General features: G+C 36.5%; 1 protein-coding gene across 1 annotated transcript in view; it reads right to left on the bottom strand.

Annotated features, from left to right (window-relative positions):
* The window catches only part of LOC123562051 (proprotein convertase subtilisin/kexin type 5-like), a 110,262-nt gene that overhangs the window by 80,759 nt on the left and 4,425 nt on the right, over positions 1–25,078 (bottom strand). The window contains exons 3-9 of the mRNA XM_053533205.1: positions 24,250–24,405; positions 22,816–22,974; positions 22,028–22,189; positions 19,201–19,362; positions 15,015–15,176; positions 11,183–11,344; positions 1,309–1,470 (exon numbers count right to left, since the gene is read on the bottom strand). Coding sequence (XP_053389180.1) covers positions 1,309–1,470; positions 11,183–11,344; positions 15,015–15,176; positions 19,201–19,362; positions 22,028–22,189; positions 22,816–22,974; positions 24,250–24,405 — 1,125 coding nt within the window. The remainder of the gene's footprint in view (positions 1–1,308; positions 1,471–11,182; positions 11,345–15,014; positions 15,177–19,200; positions 19,363–22,027; positions 22,190–22,815; positions 22,975–24,249; positions 24,406–25,078) is intronic.

Here is a 25,078-nt window from a genome sequence, read left to right as displayed (position 1 = left end):
ACACAACATTAAAATGACCATTTTTTTTACTAAGTCAGGGGCCATAACTCCTATATGACTGAATGAATCCGGACGCGAAACCCCAGGTGCACAACTGCACATGCTGACCAACATTCCTGTAAAGTTTTGTGACTCTACGTCAAATACTTTTGGAGCTAGGCGCGACACAACACTAAAATGACCAATTTTTACAAAGTCAGGGGTCATAACTCCTACATGACTGAATGAATCCGGAAGCAAAACCCAAGGTGCACAACTACACATGCTGACCAACATTCCTGTAAAGTTTTGTGACTCTACGTCAAATACTTTTGGAGCTAGGTGCAACACAACATTCTCGGAAGGACAGACGGACGGACAAGGCAAAGTGGGGGCATAAAAAAGTTACAATATAAACTATTTATAGTAACAACAAAGGCAAGTAATTCTAAACTAGGGACCTAGTTCTTGCACATGACATTCTCTCATGAGGGTATACAACTGAGGCAACTTACATCAAAATCCCTCCATGCATGAAGAAGAAATGCTCAAGACAAAGTCATTCTTGTATGTGACCTTTGGCCTCTAAGTGTGACCTTGACCTTAGACAAACAGACAAACACACACACGGACAGGGGTAACACTTAATGCCCCAACAATTTATGTTGGGGACATAATAAATTGAATGCATTTTAAATCACACAGTACAATCCTGGTTTTTATTGTATTGTCATATGATAGAAAGAAATGCTTTTTTGTTTGTTTGTTTTGGGTTTAACGCCATTTTTAACAGTATTTCAGTTATGTAACGGCGGGCAGTTAACCCAACAAGTGTTCCTGGATTCTGTACCAGTACAAACCTGTTCTCCGCAAGTAGCTGCCAACTTCCCATATGAATCAGGTCGAGGATGAATGATTTCAGACACAATGTCTTTTATCAAATCGTCAAGGAGAACATACGGCCCGCCCGGGGACCCCGCAATCCGTAGATGTGCGCTCTCCCTATTGAGGTAAACGGGTGGGTTAGAAATGCTTTTAGCTGCTTAAAATGTTACAGAGGTGAAGTAAATATTATATTGTATACATATCTGGGTAGGGAGCATCTGATATTTTTCAATTTAGATCAAATTTCCAAAAAGGGTTGCTGCCCTTGGTAACTTTTATCCCATGTGATACAGAAAGAAAATTGTTCACCCATTTTTAAAATAAGTCTATACAAAAATGACCATATTATACAATAGTGGTAACTTTAAAGGCCCTAAAGAATAACAAAAATACCTGAAAAGTTGAGAACAAAAATAATATAATCCGATTCAAATGAAATCTTACATTCACAATCCGACTCCTGTGTAGAACGAATGGATTGTGTAGATTTGCCTGTACCACATGGTTTACAATTCTCCTCATATTTTGTATCCTGGTATTCCCCTACAGGACATGGTACACATTTTTTACTTGTAGCATCCCATTCTTCTCCTTCCAAACATGGAGCTGAAATATTTGAACAGGACTTGTATTCACTTAAAATAATATCAAACTAGAACTGTAACAGGAGTGACTTATACCCCCACAATACGATCTTGTCACAGAAGAATGGCAACCATAAGAAATTTTAAAAATACTAGAGCTATCACTAAAGGTGATGAATGTACCCCTTGCATGCACTGACACAGTACATTGCAATTTGACGCACACAAGATTGCATAATTATGTGGACTTTATGTATATAGACTGTATGTATACAGTATAGTAACAAAAAACAAAGTGCCATAACTATGCAGAATATTTATCTAAAAGAATGTAACATGCACCATGCACAACTAGGGTTGGCACTGATCATTTGTGTGAAGTTTCATTAAGTTGTGTGCAAGGGTTTGAAAGATTAGGCGTGCACAAGATTGCATATGCAGACTGTATGTACATAGTATGTTAACAAGAAACAAAGTCCCAAAACTCTGCAATTTTTGTTGTTGAAAGAACATGACATGCCTGATGCACAACTAATGTTGTTACTGATCACTTGTGTAAAGTTTCATTAAATTGTGTCAAGGGGATGAGGAGAGATGGTGCGCACAAAATTGTGTCTATGTATATAGTATAGTAACAAAAAACAAAGTCCCGTAACTCTGCAAAACAAATTCTGAAAGAACCAAACATGCCCCATACACAACTACTGTTGTTACTGATCACTTGTGTGAAGTTTCATTAAATTGTGTCAAGGTGATCAGGAAAGATGGTGCGCACAAGATTGTGTCTATGTATATAGTATAGTAACAAAAAACAAAGTCCCGTAACTCTGCAATTTTTTTTTTCTGAAAGAAATTAACATGCCCCATGCACAACTACTATTGTTACTAATCACTTGTGTGAAGTTTCATTAAATTGTGTCAAGGGGATGAGGAGAGACGGTGCGCACAAGATTGTGTCTATGTATATAGTATAGTAACAAAAAAACAAAGTCCCATAACTCTGCAAATTTTTTTTTTAAAAGAACCTAACATGCCCCATGCACAACTACTGTTGGTACTGATCACTTGTGTGAAGTTTCATTAAATTGTGTCAAGGGGATGAGGAGAGATGGTGCGCACAAGATTGTGTCTATGTATATAGTATAGTAACAAAAAACAAAGTCCTGTAACTCTGCAATTTTTTTTTTCTGAAAGAAACTAACATGCCTCATGCACAACTACTATTGTTACTAATCACTTGTGTGAAGTTTCATTAAACTGTGTCAAGGGGATGAGGAGAGTTGATGCACACAATATTGTGTCTATGTATATAGTATAGTAAAAAAAAAAAACAAAGTCCCATAACTCTGCAAAAAAAATTCTGAAAGAACCAAACATGCCCCATGCACAACTACTATTGTTACTGATCACTTGTGTGAAGTTTCATTAAATTGTGTCAAGGGGATCAGGAGAGATGGTGTGCACAACATTGTGTCTATGTATACACTATAGTAACAAAAAACAAAGTCCCATAACTCTGCAATTATTTTTTCGGAAAGAACCTAACATGCCCCATGCACAACTACCGTTGTTACTGATCACTTGTGTTTAGTTTTATTAAATTGTGTCAAGTGGATGAGGAGAGATGGTGCGCACAAAATTGTGTCTACGGACAGACAACCTGAAACCAGTATACGCCCCCTTACAACTTTGTTGTCGGGGGGTACAATAATCTAAAACGTAAAAAAAACTATCATCCTGGGCTTCCGCGGCACATATAAGTATACTAGTATGAAGGATGAGGTAAATATAAAAATCTCTAATATTAGAGATACACTAAAAATGAATACAAAAAAGTATTTTACTGACACATTTTACCACAGAAAAATGTATTTACTTTTTACATAGGACTAATAATAAACAAGATATATTGCTCACCTCAATGGCTTTCTATTGCTCCAAACTTGTGCGCCAACACCTTTATTCTATATATTTACTTTGTTTCTAGTGCAGATGTATGAACAATTTTTTTACAATTAACATTTTTCTATAATGTTGTTAGTGAAAGCACAGTAAAATGTATACAGTCATGTACTAGCGCAATAAATCAGAGCATTAGAAAGCCATTGAACCCTTTTTTGTTTTAAACTTAGCATTAGAACATATTTTTTTGGACTTCAAAAATTATGCGTCAGAAAAGTCTGAAAAGGTGAAATAATTCTACCAAAACTGAAGGCAACCAAGTTATTTTTAAGAAATATTAGTTTTTATGTCGAAAGCCCGACCGGGCAATGTTAACAGCCTGTTTAATTGCTTGCTTGAACAAATTTCTTTGCTAAAACTTCTAAAACAAAACAAATAAGAGGGTCATTATGACCCTGGATCGCTCACCTGAGTAACATGAGCTACATGTTTCAAATGTCAAACTGATGATAAAATATTAAGAAAGTCAGTAGGTCACATTCATGGTCAATGAAATTCAGTTTTACGATTTGTGTGCAAAACTGTGTATGTCATCAAAATTTCAAGGCTGTATCTTTAACAAGAGGGTCATGATGACCCTCGATCGCTCACCTGAGTAATATGAGCTACATGTTTCAAATGTCAAACTGATGATTTTTAAAAAATTTTTGGAAGATTTTCCGATGTACAATCAAGTAACCCCTGGGGCGGGGCCAATTTTAACCCGGGGGTCATGATTTGAACAAAGTTTGTAAAAGTCTACTAGGCAATGTTACATATCAAATATTTAAGATCTAGGCCTTCTGGTTTATTTTTAGCAAATTTATGAAGATTTCCCTATGTACAATCAAGTAACCCCTGGGGCTGGGTCAATTTGACCCTGGGGGGTCAAGATTTAAACAAATTTTGTACAAGTCCACTAGGCAATGCTACATGTCAAATATCTAAGCTCTAGGCCTTCTGGTTTATTTTTAGAAAATTTTGAAGATTTTTCTATGTACAATCAAGTAACCCCATGGGGTGGGGTCAATTTGACCCTGGTGGTCATGATTTGAATAAATTTTGTAGAAGTCTACTAGGCAATCGTACAAATCAAATATCTAAGATCTAGGCCTTCTGGTTTATTTTTAGAAATTTTTTGAAGATTTCCCTATGTAAAATTAAGTGACCCCTGGGGCGGGGTCAATTTTGACCCCGGGGGTCATGTTTGAATAAATTTTGTAGAGGTCCACTAGGCGATGCTACATGTCAAATATCTAAGCTCAAGGCCTTCTGGTTTATTTTCTAAATAATTTTGAAGATTTTCCTATAGAAACCTATGTAAAATCAAGTGACCCCTGGGGCGGGGTCAATTTTGACCCCGGGGTCATGATTTGAACAACTTTAGTAGAGGTCCACTAGGCAATCCTACATGTCAAATACCTCAGCTCTAGGTCTTCTGGTTTTTGAGAAGTCTTAGATTTTTTAAGATTTTCCCATGTAAAATCAAGTGACCCCTGGGGCGGGGTCAATTTTGACCCCGGGGTAATGATTTGAACAAATTTGGTAGAGGTCTACTAGGCAATACTTCACACCAAATATCTAAGCTCTAGGGCTTCTGGTTTTTGAGAAGAAGATTTTTAAAGTTTTTCCTTTCGGTTGCCATGGCAACCAGAGTTCTGCATGGAATTCAATTCTTCGAAAAATTTTTGTAGAGTTTCACCCAAGAAACATTCCTGTGAAGTTTGGATGCAATTGGCCTAGCGGTTTATGAAAAGATGTTGTTTAAAGTAAAAGTTTACGGACGACGGACTACGGACGCCGGACAGTGAGTGATCACAATAGCTCACCATGAGCTAAAAACAAGAAAGTAGGTCAGTAGGTCAAGGTCACAGTCAAGTGACATCATATTACTTGGGGTCATCAGGTAATTATAATTAAACAGTCTTGGAAATAGGATCAGACGATTTTTTAAGTATTTTTCCTATATAACTCACAAAATAACTAGGTGACCCCAGGGCGGGGCCTCTTTTAACCCCAAGGGAATAATTTGAACAATTTTCGTAGAGGACTACTAGACAATGCATCATACCATTAATATCAAAAGCCTAGGTCGTATGGTTTCAGACAAGAAAATTTTTAAAGCTTTTTCCTATGTAAGTCTATATAAAACTTGGGACCCTCCAGGGCAGGGCCTCTTTTCACCCAAGGGGTACAATTTGAACAATTTTGGTTGAGGACCATAAGACAATGCTAAAAACCAAATATCAAAGGTCTAAGTGTTGTGGTTTCAGACAAGAAGATTTTTTAAACTTTTTTTCCTATACAAGTCTATGTAAAACTTGGGACCCCTGGGGCGGGGCCATATTTGACCCTAAGGGGATAATTTGAACAATCTTGGTAGAGGACCACAAGATGATGCTACACACCACATAAGATGATGCTACACACCACATATCAAAGCCCTAGGTCATGTGGTTTTGTACAAGAAGATTTTCAAAATTTTCCCTATACAAGTCTATATAAACCATGTGACCCCCGGGGCGGGGCCATATTTGACCCTAGGGGATAATTTGAACAATCTTGGTAGAGGACCACTAGATGATGCTAGATACCAAATATCAAAGCCCTAGGCCATGTGGTTTTGTACAAGAAGATTTTCAAAGTTTTCCATATATACGTCTATATAAACCATGTGACCCCTGGGGCAGGGACATATTTGACCCTAGGGGGATAATTTGAATAATTCTGGTAGAGGACTACTAGATGATGCTACACACCAGATATCAAAGCCCTAGGCCCTGTGGTTTTGGACAAGAAGATTTTTAAAGTTTTTCCTTTCGGTTGCCATGGCAACTAGAGTTCTGCATGGAATTCAATTCTTTGAAAAATTTTGAAAGGGGGCCACCCAAGGATCATTCCTGTGAAGTTTGGTGTAATTCTGCCCAGTGGTTTTCAAGAAGAATTTTTTTTTAGAAATTGTTGACGCACGACGGACATCAAGTGGTCACAATAGCTCACCTTGTCACTTCGTGACAGGTGAGCTAAAAAGTACCCAAAATCTAAAAACAGAATTTCTAAAAATAGACTAGGGAAAGCAACTCAGTACAAAAGTTAAAAAAGGTTACTTCCCTTTGGCTATAAGCCAATCAGAATGATATAGTGAAAATGCATCAAAATTAACCTTAAATTCTAAGTAAAAGGGTGCATAATTCATGAAAAATTGGTGTCAGAGTTATGCACCTTGTGTCACATGATGTGGGTGATAGGGTTGAACATCTATTTTAAGTTTGAATCAAATCCATTTAGTAATAACTGAGATATAGTGAAACGTGATGGGACGCGATGCGGCGCGACACTACGTGACAGGACAAAACTGACTCCTATATGTATAACAATTAGAAAACATGCAATAAAGTGGAATTGTTTTGTTTGTTTTTTGTTTTTGTTTTTTTTCCCCAAAAAAGGCAGATAGACATAGTATGGCTTGATGAGAGTTATCCAGGGGTCAGTATGCTTGACTATTTGATAATTTCTAAGTTGAATAGAGGCTGTAACTTCCATTACAGGCTAGCTAGATTTACACAAGACTTCTACAATCTAATATAATTAAAGATTTTATTATGGCAATAATAACATCTCAGAAAAACTTTAACCAAATTTTCTAAGTAAAAAAAAAAATAATTATTTAATCATATATGTAAGTTTGATAACTAGAAAGCATTGTGCCAAGTTTCAATCCACAGAGTTGTGCATGATAGTTAGTATGCAAAACTTTGACCAAATTTTGACCCAAAGTATAAAAGGGCCATATCTAAATCAAATTTCTCTAAGCCTCATATAAAGTTTCAATCCAATACATCTAAAATTAAAAATGTTAAACATTTTATTCTGCTAACATCAAATGTCATCCAATTGAATATGATTTCCTTCAAAATATAGTAACTAATACAAGGGTGCAGAATGTCACAATATACGCCCGTCACAGCAAATTTGTTTACACTAGCACCTGTATTTGCAAATGGAATTTTAATTTTCTAGTTGTTTACAATGTTGTTTTTTTTTAGAAATTATTGTAATTCTTTTATTTTTCTAAGTCCACAAAAAAAATCCTTACCAGGTAGAGATACCTTAAAATACACCCAAAATTTGAAAGTAACATCAATGTTGTACCACAGAAAAGTGGTCTTGGTTTTTCCCTACGGTCAATTATAAAAAAGTTACAATGTAAGTTATTTATAGTAACAACTAAGGGAAGTTAATCTTTAAAGAAAAAAAAAAAAAAAAAAAAAAAAATCGAAAAAAAAAAAATTACAAGTCCACACAAAAATCCTTACCAGGTAGAGATAGCTCAAAATACACCTCAGAATTGGATGTAACATGCATGTTGTACTACAGAAAAGTGGTCTCGATTTTTCCCTACGACTTGTAATGAAAAAGTTACAATATAAGCTATTTATAGTAACAGCAAAGGGAAGTAATTCAAAAGAAGGGACCAGTGCATGACACTCCGTCTCATGATGGTGTACAATTGTGCCAAGTTACATCAAAATCCCTCCATGCATGAAGAAGAAATGCTCCAGACAAAGTCATTCTTGTATCTGACCTTTGACCTTTAAGTGTGACCTTGACCTTAGACCGAGGGACCTGGTTCTTGCGCATGACACTCCGTCTCATGCTTGTGAACATTTGTGCCAAGTTGTATCAAAATCCCTCAATGCATGAAGAAGAAATGCTCCGGACAAAGTTTTCATTCTTGTATCCTTTGACCTCTAAGTGTGACCTTGACCTTACCCCTAGGGACCTGGTTCTTGCGCATGACACTCCGTCTCATGATGGTGAACAATTTTGCCAAGCTACATCAAAGTCCTTTCATGCATGAAGAAGATATGCTCCGGACAAAGTTTTCATTCTTGTATCCTTTGACCTCTAAGTGTGACCTTGACCTTAGACCTAGGAACCTGGTTCTTGCGCATGACACTCCCTCTCATTATGGTGAACAACTGTGCCAAGCTACATCAAAATCCTTCCATGCATGAAGAAGATATGCTCCGGACAAAGTCATTCTTGAATTTTTCATTCTTGTATCCTTTGACCTCTAAGTGTGACCTTGACCTTAGACCTAGGGACCTGGTTTTTGCGCATGACACTCCGTCTCATGATGATGAACAATTGTGCCAACTTTCATCAAAATCCCTCCATACATGAAGAAGATATGCTCCGGACAAAGTCATTCTTGAATTTGACCTTTGACCTCTAAGTGTGACCTTGACCTTAGACCTAGGGACCTGGTTCTTGCGCATGACACTCCGTCTCATGATGGTGAACAACTGTGCCAAGTTTCATCAAAATCCCTCCATGCATGTAGAAGATATGCTCCGGACAAGGTCTCTGGACGCCGCCCGCCCGCCCAACCGCCCATCCGCCCGCCAGGGGCGTTCCCATAATACGTCCCGTTTTTCAAACGGGCGTATAATATTATTCAGAAATAATATCAAGTAAGCAAAGAAAACTACTTATGTAAGCTTATGGATATCATGTTTGCAAAGTGACCCTGGTGACCTTTGCACACTTACCAGAAAGAGAATTTAAAATCCAGAACTGAAAGCTAAAAGATTTGTGTAAATTTTAAAATTTACTACTTTCCATTTCGAAGCTCAATTCTGAAACAGTTGTTTGGTCTACCTCTTCTGTATCAAGGTTTGTATCTGGTTTCTCATTCAATATAACACATTCAATACCACTGGTATTATTCAACATTTTAACCCTTATCATGCTGGACATGATTGATTCTGCCTTTGTGACCAGTGCAGATGATGATCAGCCTGCACATCCATTAAGTCAGTATCTTTTTTTGGTATGCACCCCTTTTAACAGTTTAATGGTACTGTCCAAATTGAAAGATGGACAAGTTCATTATAGAAATTTAGCAGGGTAAGGGTTAAAGAAGTAAGAGGTTGGTAATAGGAACTTCTTGAATGTTTTAAAATATCTTGATAAGTTTTGAATTTATCATAAAAAAAATACATAATGGGGGTATTTCAATTATAAATTCAGCTATTTTTGACACCAAATTTAAAAAAAAAAAAGATTTCAATTCTGAGTGTTTGTGAATGGACTGTTACAAGACTTTCAAGATATCTTAGTAAGCATAAAAGCAACATTTTCATGCAAACATTTTGTAAAATTACTAAAATTCTTTTTATTTTGAAATTGAGTTTCTTCCCAATTTTTAAAATGTGTTATACAGTACATATTGGTCATAAAACTGCCATTATCAAAGGTGGTTAATCAGATTCTGGTCAAGCAATAAATTTGCTAAAAACTTTAGCATCTAATTATTTACTTAAGAATTGAATGGTATTTTTCTGCAGTTCATTGATGTATGAACTGTAAGGAAGTTTACACCTAATTTGCATAACTGGTGTTTATGTAAAAATTAGGTGTACACTTCCTGATAGTTCATACATAGATGAACCGCAGAAAAATACCATTCAATTCTTATAATTACAACTATAAAAACTTCTTCCATTAAAATGTTTCCTATTTGAAAAAAAATCAAACTTCTTTCCCGAAACGAAAAAAGTAGTCCGTAAAATTATGAATATTAATTATATCTAATGAATACTTGATGGCTTCATTGAGAAATGAAAGTTGGTCACATGTGCTGAAGCAGCCAACCAGAAACGCGCAAATCTATGAATTGAGTAATAGTTGTAATTATACTTAAGTATATGCCTACTCAATATTTCATACATGTTACACTTCCTAGCAAGATAAATTGAGCCGTGCCATGGGAAAACCAACATAGTGGGTGTGCGACCAGCATGGATCCAGACCAGCCTGCGCATCCGCACAGTCTGGTCAGGCTCCATGCTGTTCGCTTTTAAAACCTATTGGAATTGGAGAAACTGTTAGCGAACAGCATGGATCCTGACCAGACTGCGCGGATGCGCAGGCTGGTCTGGATCCATGCTGGTCGCACACCCACTATGTTGGTTTTCCCATGGCACGACTCAATTATTTTAGTATAAGTATAGATTTTATAAATATATTCAGCCTGGTGAGTTACAATAAAATAAAGACTAATGTATCATATTTGTCAAAAATTTGCATTGACAGATATATTCGACCAAAGTTCATGAAACATAATGAAACTTTGTAAAATTATTATTACCTCCCTTTGTCTTAGTTGTGCAACAAAGCTAAGTTGAAAATAAATGAACTGCCAAGCTACATCAATTTTAAAACTTGTCATTTTGTTCAGATTGTTGAAATATCTCATTATGAATCAAATGCAAATGTAAAACTAGAAACTGTACTGAAAACAAAAGAAATACTGAGTCTCAGTTTCTTCAACTACTTCTATATCAAATGGGGGTCATTATAAAATTTTATAAAAATAACAAATCATAAATTCCTCACAGGGAAGTTACTTCAATAATGAGTATTTCTTCTTCTGAAATAAATATGTCACAGAATGAAAGAAAAATGAGTGTTATTATAAAATATTGCTTAAATGTCATTTAAAAAATATTTTAAGAATTCAAAAAGATCCTACAGCCACCCTTGATGATCTTTATAATGATGCCTCATTTATACCTGGATCTTGTAAAATAAAGCCACATTTCACAAAAAAAAAACAACCTGTTACGGATTTTGTGGATCTGAGTCATCTTTTCTTCATATGCATTACAAGACTTTCACAATATGCATTACATTAGTAACTTTCTTGAAAGTTATGTTGACAATCTATCAAAGAAAGGCATTAATTTCAGTAAATGAATATTTGTATGTGTTATCTTTGTACCCACGTTTACAATCTGATATTTGTGTTGCACCGGTTGTCAGGGTTATCCAGTCATCATCACACTGTATACATTGTAGCGTGGACGTGTCCGGTTGGTACGTTCCAATGTCACACTGTACACAAACTCTTTTATCTTTGTTCCAATATTCACCAGCTGAGCATCGTGCTGAAATGTACAATTTTTCAAGTTGGCATAAAGGCAAACGAACCAACCAGGCAATCTTATGCCAGGACCCATACAGATCTATGTAAGTGTCAGGTACACTGTAACAGTTCAATTCTAAGAAAACTGTTCTGATATTGTCAAATAAAGACACTATAGCGACAGTAAAGCAGCATAAATGTAAATGGCAAGTCTAAGAACTAATAGTTAGCTAATCTAAAGAGACTATGTTTGTGACAGACAAAAGATATGTTTAACTCTTAGAAAACTAGTCTGATTTATCAATAATGCAGGAAACATATGCATTTCAAGTTTCATGAAATAACATTTCAAATTATGCCTTTGAAAGCATTTTTATTCACAAACATTCTTCCGTTTAGCTTTGCATTTATGACTAATTTGTCCAAACTTTAATACAAAATTTCTAGTGTTTCTGGAAGTCCTTGATATTTTCCCATTGCTCTTATGGCTCCTGAATATCAAAACATTTTAAGGTGCTATTACCCATGTCAACAACTTTGATTCGACGCCGCCAGATTGCGGTGTCGAGTATATGGGATACACTTTTATTTTGGACCCTGTAAAGATGGTAATGATAAACTGAACACAGTGAACAGTTTGTAAAAGGACCCACGATATTGCACAACAGATTTTAGTGAATAAACAAAAAGAAATGGCAAAAAAACATAAGGAATGTATGTAATGCAACTTATTATGTGATATAAAACAATGTTATCTGTCTTTTCTCTCTTTATTTGTAGAGCAGAAAATATTTTTTTTTATCTATAATTTTGTCAAAATGTTGATCCGATTTATTGATAAGGGAGGTTACTCTGTAAGTCAAGTTTTCTATTTCTGACCTTAGCATGACCTACTTACCTATCTAATTTTCTATAAATAGAACACACCGCAGATATACTATACTGCAACACGTGAGGTCTATTGCGGACAAGGGAGCGTTCATGTATAGGTACAGTGATGTAATTTCAGAATGCGCACATTTTTACAGATTCCTTTTGCAGTTGTATATTTATATAATTGTTATAATTACCATAACTTTGAAGCATAGAGTTTCCCATTTGTGATCACGTGTACAACTGGTCAGAATATTTCTAAATATTTTATAAACTCATCTTGATTCTAACCTTTGACTTTTTTTTTTGCTCATGTGTCAAATACTTATTGTTTAAAGATATTCACTGTCAACTAAGGTATATGGTGGTCCTAGATTGCTCTCTTTAGTTTCAAAGCTCAAACATGGTGGTCCTAGATTGCTCTCTTTAGTTTCAAAACTGAAACATGGTGGTCCAAGATTGCTCTCTTTAGTTTCAAAGCTCAAACATGGTGGCCCTAGATAGCTCTCTTTAGTTTCAAAGCTCAAACATGGTGACCCTAGATAGCTCTCTTTAGTTTCAAAGCTCAAACATGGTGGCCCTAGATTGCTCTCTTTAGTTTCAAAGCTCAAACATGGTGGCCCTAGATTGCTCTTTAGTTTCAAAGCTCAAACATGGTGGCCCTAGATTGCTCTCTTTAGTTTCAAAGCTCAAACATGGTGGCCCTAGATTGCTCTCTTTAGTTTCAAAGCTCAAACATGGTGGCCCTAGATTGCTCTCTTTAGTCTCAAAGCTCAAACATGGTGGTCCTAGATTGCTCTCTTTAGTTTCAAAACTGAAACATGGTGGTCCTAGATTGCTCTCTTTAGTTTCAAAGCTCAAACTTGGTGGCCCTAGATTGCTCTTTAGAATCAAAGCTCAAACATGGTGGTCCTAGATTGCCCTTTAGTTTCAAAGCTCAAACATGGTGGTCCTAGATTGCTCTCTTTAGTTTCAAAACTCGAACATGGTGGCCCTAGATTGCTCTTTAGTTTCAAAGCTCAAATATGGTGGTCCTAGATTGCTCTTTAATTTCAAATCTTAAACGTGGTTGTCCTAGATTGCTCTTTAGTTTCAAAGTTTAAACATGGTGGCCCTAGATTGCTCTTTAGTTTCAAAGCTCAAACATAGGGGTCCTAGATTGCTCTCTTTAGTTTCAAAGCTCAAACATGGTGGCCCTAGATTGCTCCCTTTAGTTTCAAAGCTCAAACATGGTGGTCCTAGATTGCTCCCTTTAGTTTCAAAGCTCGAACATGGTGGTCCTAGATTGCTCTCTTTACTTTCAAAGCTCAAACATGGTGGCCCTAGATTGCTCTCTTTTCTTTCAAAGCTCAAACATGGTGATCCTAGATTGCTCCCTTTAGTTTCAAAGCTCAAATATGGTGGTCCTAGATTGCTCTCTTTAGTTTCAAAACTCAAACATGGTGGTCCTAGATTGCATTCTTTAGTTTCAAAGCTCAAACATGGTGGCCCTAGATTGCTCTCTTTAGTTTCAAAGCTCAAACTTTGTGGTCCTAGATTGCTCTATTTAGTTTCAAAGCTCAAACATGGTGGCCCTAGATTGCTCTCTTTAGTTTCAAAGCTCACACTTTGTGGTCCTAGATTGCTCTATTTAGTTTCAAAGCTCAAACATGGTGGCCCTAGATTGCTCTCTTTAGTTTCAAAGCTCACACTTTGTGGTCCTAGATTGCTCTATTTAGTTTCAAAGCTCAAACATGGCTCAGGAGTATAACAACATGCTCAGGTGTAGCACTACATGCTCAGGAGTATCACTTCATGCTCAGGAGTATCATTTCATGCTCAGGAGTATAACTTCATGTTCAGGAGTATCATTTCATGCTCAGGAGTATAACTTCATGTTCAGGAGTATCATTTCAGCTCAGGAGTATAACTTCATGTTCAGGAGTATCATTTCATGCTCAGGAGTATCATTTCATGCTCAGGAGTATAACTACATGCTCAGGAGTATCCATTTCATGCTCAGAAGTATTACTACATATGCTCAGGAGTATCATTTCATGCTCAGGAGTATCCATTTCAAGCTCAGCAGTATTACTACATGCTCAGGAGTATCATTTCATACTCAGGAGTATCACTTCATGCTCAGGAGTATCTACTTCATGTTCAGAAGTATTGCTACATGCTCAGGAGTATCATTTCATGCTCATGAGTATCATACTAAGGAGTATCCATTTCATGCTCAGCAGTATTACTACATGCTCAGGAGTATCATTCATACTCAGGAGTATCACTTCATGCTCAGGAGTACCCATTTTATGCTCAGGAGTATTGCTACATGCTCAGAAGTATAATTTCATGCTCAGGAGTGTACTCAGGAGTATCAACTTCATGCTCAGGAGTAGGAGTATCATACTCAGGAGTGTCACTTCATGCTCAGGAGTATTGCTACATGCTCAGAAGTACCATTTCGTGCTCAGCAGTATCCATTTCCTGCTCATGAGTATTACTACATGCTCAGGAGTATCATTTCATGCTCAGCAGTATCCATTTCATGCTCATGAGTATTACTACATGCTCAGGAGTATCATTTCATGCTCAGGAGTATCCATTTCATGCTCATGAGTATAACTACATGCTCAGGAGTATCATTTCATGCTCAGGAGTATTGCTACATGCTCAGGAGTATCATTTCATGCTCATGAGTATAACAACATGCTCAGATGTAGCACTACATTCTTAAGAAAAGCACTGCATGCTCTGGAATGTTAAAAATCTGAAATTTTGATATACATGTCTAATCAACATAGATAGGTTTTACACAACATGAATAAATAACTTACAGACACACATAGCTTCAGATGTAGCTGCAGCAGTCACTGTAATCAATCCAGGTGGACAATCATGACACACATTATGCTTGTCCCGATCCCTGTACTTGTGATAACCACATTCCTTGCACGAATCAGTAGCAGAATCATAAGTATATCCACTCTGACATTTATCTATAAATATTTACATTCAATATGTATTTTGTACACAAAAAATAATGTTTATTTTCGTATAAATAACACTGGTGTAATAATATCAAGGATAACCTTCTCTGTGAGAATGAACATGCGATATGATATTGTTAACAAAAAATCAACAAAATGGCGTCTTTAAAATATCTCTGAAAATCAGAAATCAAAATTTCAAAAACAAATTAAATGAAGATCACCAAAAAAAAATAAAAATGATGATTTCACCATATACAGTTTCATTACCTACAAACTAGAATTCCTGTAAGATTTCTTTGTGACTACAGTAAACCTCGCTTATAAGGAACAGCTTGGGACCTCTAAAAATTGTTCCTTATAACCGAGGTTCCTTATATCCGTATAGCGAACTAATTCCTTGTAACCGAGGTATGTATAACGAACACAATTTGTATAGCAAACACTATTTGACTGACGTTTCATAAGGGCTATGTGTTCACACTCCGGGATGACCTTGAATCTTTATGTGAGGAAGTTGCTTTTCTAGTACCAGTCCTATCCTGGAGAGATGGTAAGGTAAACTGCCTGCATGTATATGACTGAAAGAGTGTTGAAACGCGGCGTTTTAAACCTAAACCAAGCCAAAATGTTCGTCGGTAAGAATGACCGTAATTTATGTTTATTTTTTGCCGTCATTTCTATCTTCTTTTTAGAGAGCGCTACATGATGACTATAAGATATAGTGCAGTTACTCCCCTTACCTTGCTTGACTGCATGTTATCTGAATAGTCATCAATACAAATATAAAATAAATGTTCAATTTTTTATTACAACAAGAGGACCATGATGGTCCTGATTCGCTCACCTGTCCCAACATGACCCAGTTTTGAACTGAGTATGACATCATTTTTTTCTATTATTTGACCTACTGACCTAGTTTTTGACCTCATGTGACCCAGTTTTGAACCTGACCTAGATATCATCAAGATGAACATTCTGACCAACTTTCATACAGATCCCATGAAAATAATGGCCTCTAGAGAGGTCACAAGGTTTTTTCATTATTTGACCTACTGACCTAGTTATTGATGGCACGTGACCCAGTTTCAAACTTGACCTAGATATCATCAAGATGAACATTCTGACCAATTTTCATGAAGACCCATTCAAAAGTATAGCCTCCAGAGAGGTCACAAGGTTTTCCTTTTTTTAGACCTAATGACCTAGTTTTTGACCGCAGCTAACCCAGTTTCGAACTTGACCTAGATATCATCAAGATGAACATTCAGACCAACTTTCATACAGATCCCATGAAAAATATGGCCTCTAGAGAGGTCACAAGGTTTTTCTATTATTTGACCTACTGACCTAGTTTTTGACGGCACGTGACCCAGTTTCGAACTCGAGCTAGATATCATCAAGGTGAACATTCTGACTGATTTTCATGAAGATTTTGTGAAAAATATGGCCTCTAGAGAGGTCACAAGGTTTTTCTATTTTTAGATCTACTGACCTAGTTTTTAACCGCAGTTGACCCAGTTTCGAACTTGACCTAGATATCATCAAGATGAACATTCAGACTAATCTTCATACAGATCCCATGAAAAATATGGCCTCTAGAGAGGTCACAAGGTTTTTTTATTATTTGACCTAATGACCTAGTTATTGATGGCACGTGACCCAGTTTCAAACTTGACCTAGATATCATCAAGGTAAACATTTAGACTAATTTTCATGAAGATCCATTCAAAAGTATGGCCTCTAGAGAGGTCACAAGGTTTTTCTATTTTTAGACCTATTGACCTAGTTTTTGACCGCAGCTGACCCAGTTTCGAACTTGACCTAGATATTGTCAAGATAAACATTCTGACCAATTTTCATGAAGATTTTGTGAAAAATATGGCCTCTAGAGAGGTCACAAGGTTTTTCTATTTTTAGACCTACTGACCTAGTTTTTGACCGCAGTTGACCCAGTTTCGAACCTGACCTAGATATCATAAAGATGAACATTCTGACCAACTTTCATAAAGATCCCATGAAAAATGTGACCTCTAGAGTGGTCACAAGCAAAAGTTTACGCACGGACGGACACACGGACGACAGACGCTGCGCGATCACAAAAGCTCACACTGTCACTTTGTGACATGTGAGCTAAAAATGTTAAATTAGACTACCCATTTAAAATTAAAAGTAGGGTATTTATGACATACAGTGTATTTCGATTAAACAATGGCGCCATACATACGGATTAAAGTGTAAATTATACCTATACTTTTGCTATTGTCCACTTGAGCACCTGCTATAATTTTTACAATTGGAAATTTGGTAAACTGGACTGTTTGCCATTGTTAATCACGTGTAATTAGCACATTTATTTAGGACTTTCGTTCACTATTGTTAACATGAAATACCCAATACATGTAGCTGTCGAACATAATCTTGAGTAAATATATTTAGTATTTGGTAATTTGATGATATTATATATTTTCTTTTTATCGTATCCGTGAATTAACAAACTAAAGATCATAGAAATGAAATAATTTGTTTATTCATGTGCATGAAAGCGATTTTCATGTGCATGAAAGCACGTGATAGTGCTGACGTTGCTCTCACGTCATCAGCGATTCTCGTATTTATTTTCGGTTTTCAATAATTTTTATTCTTTATGTCTGTTCGCTATAACCGAGGGGTTTTTCATTGCATTTCGTACTTTGAGCCTGGAAAAAGTGTTCCTTACAACCGAGTGTTCCTTATAACCGAGTTCCCTATAACCGAGGATTTTTACATTAAATAAAGAAGGAATTAGATCGGGGAATTGAAAACTGTTCCTTATAACCGAGTGTTCCTTATATCCAAGTTCCTTATAAGTGAGGTTTACTGTATTTATTTTTCTATGTATTAGGTTTGGTGACTCTAGGTCAAATACTTCTTGAGATATGCACTACATAAATTTGAACAGATGAACACAAAATTTGGGGGCACAAAAATGGCCTTAAATCTTTAAGCATCATGTCCTTAACCTTTGAGATTGTGATCTTGGTCTTTCACACAATAGATTATCTTGTTATGGTGAAGATTTGTACCAAGTTACTTGAAGATACAGTGTAACTTCAGAAAACCACACACCCTTGGGACCAGAAGAATTTTTTGTTTCTTTTTAAAGTTTCAGTTAGATTCTATATGGAAGTACTGAGTAATTTGGACACTTACAACAGCATATGATATTGTGATCTGGAGCAAATTCAGACTTGAGAATTATTCAAGCTTTGTCCTATAGGGACAGTTAAATTTTACAACTTTTCAAAGGTGTCTCAGTCATTTTAATTACCGTAAGAAAATGATTGAGATTTCATAAATGCCGTAGTGATTTTTATTTGGTTTACACATTATTTTATTTACTTGCATCCAGCTTTGAAGCTGCAACAGACTGTGAAACTGTTTGACTAATTATGAAATCAAACCATTGTCTGAACTCAAATCATAACGCTGACTTCTAAATTTCTTAACTAATTGCAGGCTTTTAATGATACCGCAACTCCAATTAAATTCCAGGAAGATGTTTGATTTATACATCAAAAATTAATCTGTTAATCAAGTCTTTAATGAAAGATCATTATCTCTGGCTGTCATTTGATTCTTTGACAGGCTGTGATTCTAATGTGTGTCAGAATAAGCTGTCACTGCTAATCGATACACAATGGAATTCATTGATGAAATCGGAGAAGTACAGATTTGCATATTTGTTATGCCGTTTTTGAAAGGAAAACCGAATTGAAGTATGCCAAATGTTTCAAAAATATTGTCTGGTGTTTAGAATTTGGAAGTTCTGGTATTAAGAAGCATGGACTATATAGAAAATAGAAGCTGAAAAATCGGGACCCAAAAAAATCATCCTTTTTTCCAAAGTTTCCAGTTGTAAGAATGTCTGGTATTCAGAAGTTCCACTGTACATGCATGCATAAAAAACTGTACAGAAGAAAAGAAAAATGACCTTAACATTTGGCCTTGCCCTTTTAGGAGGAGTCTGGGTCTTTCAAAAACCATGTTTTACCTAAACAATCAGCAAGTGATGTAGATTTGGGGAAGTCTGTTGTAAATCCAGGTATGCATGGTACACACAAATCCTTGTACGATTCACTCTGATACCTTCCCTTTGCACAGTCCATACACTGACCCGCAACTTCATTCCAATATGTGCCAGGACCACAGTTTCCTATGAGAAAATATATGTTATTTACATTATAATTATCTTTGCTATGTATTTATGTGTACATTTATAACTGCAACAAGCTAATACAATAAATTGTAATCTCCTACTGAACGCATTACAGGTAAATTACTAATCCAGAAGATATTAAGCTGAAAGGGCTTATTTCATTTATAACTGGTTATTGGGTAAAAATCATATACTGTTTTTAATAACAATGACGTTGTTGTTGACCAAAGCAACCCAAATCCAAACAGTAACTGTGACCTTGGTCCCTAGGAAAGCTTTCTACACAGAGTGGCAATATCCAATGCCTAAATGAATTTATTTAAGAGAAAACTTTTCTTCGTTTTAGTAATTGGTACTTTGAATTGATCATTATGACTGAAATCCATACCTTGGCCTCACAGAAAGATTGTGCATGTACCAAGTTTGGTCATAATATCTTATTCTCAACTAGTTATTAAGCTAAAATGGACCTATGTAGACTGCAACATAGTCTATATTAATTATTAAGAGCAATAACATAATTTCCTGAGGCAATCTGACTGAACTTGCAACAATATATTTCCCTATTTAGTTCCCTGTAGAGTAAAGCATCAGCTACTCAAAGTGGCAAGGCAAGGGGCAAAATGTTAATGCAAGGGAAACAGTTTGGGACCATAATTATGGATTGCAGTGTTTCCCTGCTTTCTACGATACTTTAACCTATGTCACAGAAATGGCTCTGGATGGAGAGAAAGGATTCCTTTCACAGTTGTCAAGTAAACTGAAGTATTATAAATTTATTGAAAGTTAAACATTAAACAATGAATGTAAACTCTAAAAACAGCATTAACCTTTAGCCTGCCGACAGCAAGTGATTTTGCCTTTGTGACCAGTGCAGACCAAGATCAGCCAGCACATCCGTGCATGCTGATCATGGTCTGCACTGTTCACTACTCAGTCAGTATATTTTCAGTGAACACCCCTCCGAATCATAAGTGGTACTGTCCAAACTGAATAATGGACCAGTCCATTTTAGAATTTTAGCAGGGTATAAAGGTTAAATCAAACTAGAAAATGCTTTTGTAAAAAAGCGCATGTCTCCCCCAATGCAAAGTCCTATAGGCAAGAAGTCAATAGGGGTCAGGAGCGAAAGTCAAAGAGACACTGATGGTTGACTGCAATAGGGATCATCTACTTGGCATGTCCAGTCATCCCGCTAAATTTCAACACTCGTGGCCTAGTGGTTCTCAAGTCACTGTTCAGGCTCCTGTGACCCTGACCTTTGATCAAGTGACCTCAAAATAAATAGGGGTCATGTACTCTGCATGTCCAATCATCCTATTAAGTTTCAACATTGTAGGTCAAGTGGTTCTCAAGTTATTTCCAAAAAATGATTTTACATGAACAGGCCACTGTGACCTTGACCTTTAATAGACTGACCCCAAAATCACTAGGGGTCATCTACTCTGCATGTTCAATCATCCTATGAAGTTTCAACATTCTGGGTCAAGTGGTTCTCAAGTTATTGATCGGAACTGGTTATCAATGTTCAGGCCCCTGTGACCTTGACCTTTAACGGAGTGACCCCAAAAACAATAAGGGTCATTTACTCTGCATGAACAATCATCCTATGAAGTTTCAACATTCTGGGTCGAGAGGTTCTCAAGTTATTGATTGGAAATGGTTTTCCATGTTCAGACCCCTGTGGCCTTGACCTTTAACAGAGTGACCCTAAAATCGTTAGGGTTCATCTACTCTGCATGACCAATCATCCTACAAAGTTTCATCATTCTGGGTCAAGTGGTTCTCAAGTTACTGACCGGAAATGGTTTTCAATGTGCGGGCCCCTGTGACCTTGACCTTTCACAGAGTGACCCCAAAATCGTTAGGGGTCATCTACTCTTTATGACCAATCATCCTATTAAGTTTCAACATTCTGGGTCAAGTGGTTCTCTAGTTATTGATCAGAAATGGTTTTCAATGTTCAGGCCCCTGTGACCTTGACATTTGACGGAGTGATCCCATAATCAATAAGGGTCATCTACTCTTTATGACCAATCATCCTATCAAGTTTCAACATTCTGGGTCAGGTGGTTCTCTAGTTATTGATTGGAAATGGTTTTCAATGTTCAGGCCCCTGTGACCTTGACCTTTGAAACGAGTGACCCCAAAATCAATAGGGGTCATCTACTCTTCATGACCAATCATCCTATGAAGTTTCAACATTCTGGGTCAAGTGTTCTCTAGTTATTGATCGGAAATGGTTTTCAATGTTCAGGCCCCTGTGACCTTGACCTTTGACGGAGTGACCCCAAAATCAATAGGGGTCATCTACTCTTCATGACCAATCATCCTATAAAGTTTCAACATTCTGGGTCAAGTGGTTCTCTAGTTATTGATCTGAAATGGTTTTCAATGTTCAGGCCCCTGTGACCTTGACCTTTGATGGAGTGACCCCAAAAACAATAGGGGTTGTCTACTCCAGCAGCCCTACAATTCTATGAAGTTTGAAGGTTCTAGGTCAAATGGTTCTCTAGTTATTGCTCGGAAATGAAGTGTGACGTACGGACGGACGGACGGACAGGGCAAAAACAATATGTCTCCTGGGGAGACATAATTATAACTGAAGTGCTGAGGGATGCCATATATCAAGACAATATGGTATTTTATATGTGTTACTCACCTACACATCCACTCTCGAAAGTTTCCCCTGTATTTAATGTAATCTTTCCAGTGTCACACTGCTTACAGTTTTTCTGATACATCTGATCCTGGTAGAACCCAAGCTTGCAAGGATCACATTCACTGGCTGTAGCATCCCACTCTTCACCAATACCACATGGAGCTAAAATCATTTACTCCATATTTTTATCAATTTTTTAAAGTTGTACACAGCAGCACATTGTTGATGTTAACAGGAAAATTTTATTTATCCTCATCAGTGAACAAAAGAAAACATCTGAACTTTTAAGGTGTTTACATTTCTTTTTTTGTTTTGGTAATAAACACCCCTTTACCAGATTCCAATAAATATAAAATTGCTGGAATCAGATTTGGATTAACCCTTATCATGCTAGACCAGTGCCTTTGCGACCAGTGTAGATCATGATCAGCCTGCACATCTGTGCAGTCTGATCATGATCTGCACTGTTTGCCATTCAGTCAGTATCTTTTTGGTAAGCACCCCTTTTAACATTTAATGGTAGTCCAAATTGAAAGATGGACAAGTTCATTATAGAAATTTAGCAGGTTAAGGATTAAATGTGTGCTATACATAGTTCCCAAACTGAAGGCTTTATATACTTAACATATCTACAGACGCTATAGTCCTTCTTTGATGACATGTCAAACAAACTTCATAGATTGAAAAACTACCATACTTTATACTTTACATACCAGTTAAACATTCAGTCTGGAATAATTTCCAGATTAGGGACTTCTCAAAGGAAAGGACATGAAGACAGAACTTACGATGACAATCATCTGAGGTTTCGGCACCCTCAAATAAAGTGATAAAGTCCTTGGGACAGGCAGTACACTGTAGCTGCTCTCCTTGAGTTCGATAATAATTCTTTTCACACGGTCCACAAGCACCATTAAACAGCAGCTCAAAACCATTAGGACATATATCTGCAAAAAAATATAAAAAATTCCTTTATAGGTATTGTTACCAAACGAGTTTACATAGAAATTAACTGTATGATTATGTGAATTCCCTTGACTAAATATTGAAAATAACTAATTCAAAATGTTAGCTATCCAAAGAAATATGGCTTTAGAATGAAGAAGATGATGTGTAAACATCTAGATGACTGTGTCACTGTATCATTATATTTATTACTCATTGACAACGAGGCCTCCATGTTCAAGGTCAGTGACTTTAAATTACATGCTCTTAATGCCTTTCCAAAAACCTATACATACCAATACATTGACTAGCAATGTTAGATCCAATGTTTGCAGTTGTCAGTCCCAATGTTAGATCCAATGTTTGTAGTTGTCAGTCCTTTCAAAAAACCTATACATACCAATACATTGCCTACAATGTTAGATCTAATTTTTGCAGTTGCCAGTCCTTTTCAAAAACCTATACATACCAATACATTGCCTAGCAATGTTAGATCCAATGTTAGCAGTTGTCATCCTTTCCGAAAACCTATACGTACCAATACGTTGCCTAGCAATGTTAGATCCAATGTTTGCAGTTGTCAGTCCTTTCCAAAAACCTATACGTACCAATACATTGCCTAGCAATGTTAGATCCAATGTTAGCAGTTGTCAGTCCTTTCCAAAAACCTATACATACCAATACATTGCCTAGCAATGTTAGATCCAATGTTTGCAGTTGTCAGTCCTTTCCAAAAACCTATACATACCAATACATTGCCTAGCAATATTAGATCCAATGTTTGCAGTTGTCAGTCCCAATGTTAGATCCAATGTTTGTAGTTGTCAGTCCTTTCCAAAAACCTATACGTACCAATACATTGACTAGCAATGTTAGATCCAATGTTTGCAGTTGTCAGTCCTTTCCAAAAACCTATACATACCAATATATTGCCTAACAATGTTAGATCCAATGTTTGCAGTTGTCAGTCCCAATGTTAGATCCAATGTTTGTAGTTGTCAGTCCTTTCCAAAAACTTATACGTACCAATACATTGACTAGCAATGTTAGATCCAATGTTTGCAGTTGTCAGTTCTTTCCAAAAACCTATACATACCAATACATTGCCTAGTAAAGTTAGATCCAATGTTAGCAGTTGTCAGTCCTTTTCGAAAACCCATAGATCGACACTGGTAGATCCAATCTTTGCAGTTGTCAGTCCTTACCAAAAAACCATACTTACTAATACATTGACGCAGTTGTCAGTCCTTTCCAAAAACCTATATATATATACATACCAATACACAGATCAACACTGGTAGATCCAACGTTTGCAGTTGTCAGTCCTGTTAGACAATCTTCACAGGTGTACTGGTACTTATTTGGTTGGTATTTTGCTTTAGGACACAGAGAACACTTGGTACCATCCCAGTAACTTCCTTCTTTACAGTCAGCTGAAATACGAATTTTCTCTATTTACAATCTATCTTATATCATTCATTAATACTTATAAACTACTCTTTCAAGTTATTCTACAATGCTTACCTATTGTACAGTTGTACAGGCAAATATTACATTGTATTACCAAGTTTCAAGTAAATTAGACTGAGAGAGATAAGATTATTTTGTTATAATCTGACCTTCTTCACTGAATTTCATAGAATTTTGCAAAGCTTGTCTATAATTTGATCTATGGGCCTGAACCCAGATGAACACATTTCAAGACAGATGCTAGTTTATAACAAGGAATCGGTAAAACTGAATGATGCTCCCCCATGCATGTGCTTGTCCCGATATGGGGAATAACGTATTAGAAACCAAAAAAAAAATGGAGATAATAAAAAGAAGAAAATTGAATAAAGGGAGATAATTCAAAAACTAGGTTAGGTAAAGTTATGGTTTTTTGACACTGCACTTCCTGTCAATGGCCTCTATCATTTTGTGAAGTTTCAGTGAAACGCCGTTAATACATTTCAAGTTATACTCCAGACAAAAGTGTGACGAATGGACTGACGGACGGACAAATTGAGCGGCAACTAGATGCCGGCCCTTTGGGAAGCATAAAAATCTTCTCAGCCATTTAAAAGATACAGAGGGGCTAGTAATTATACAAGGACCGACTAACTG

The sequence above is a fragment of the Mercenaria mercenaria genome, chromosome 2 (assembly GCF_021730395.1).
Source record: "Mercenaria mercenaria strain notata chromosome 2, MADL_Memer_1, whole genome shotgun sequence".
Lineage (NCBI taxonomy): Eukaryota > Metazoa > Mollusca > Bivalvia > Venerida > Veneridae > Mercenaria > Mercenaria mercenaria.
Note: the sequence above shows the minus strand (reverse complement) of the source record. Positions and strands in the feature narration are given on the sequence as shown.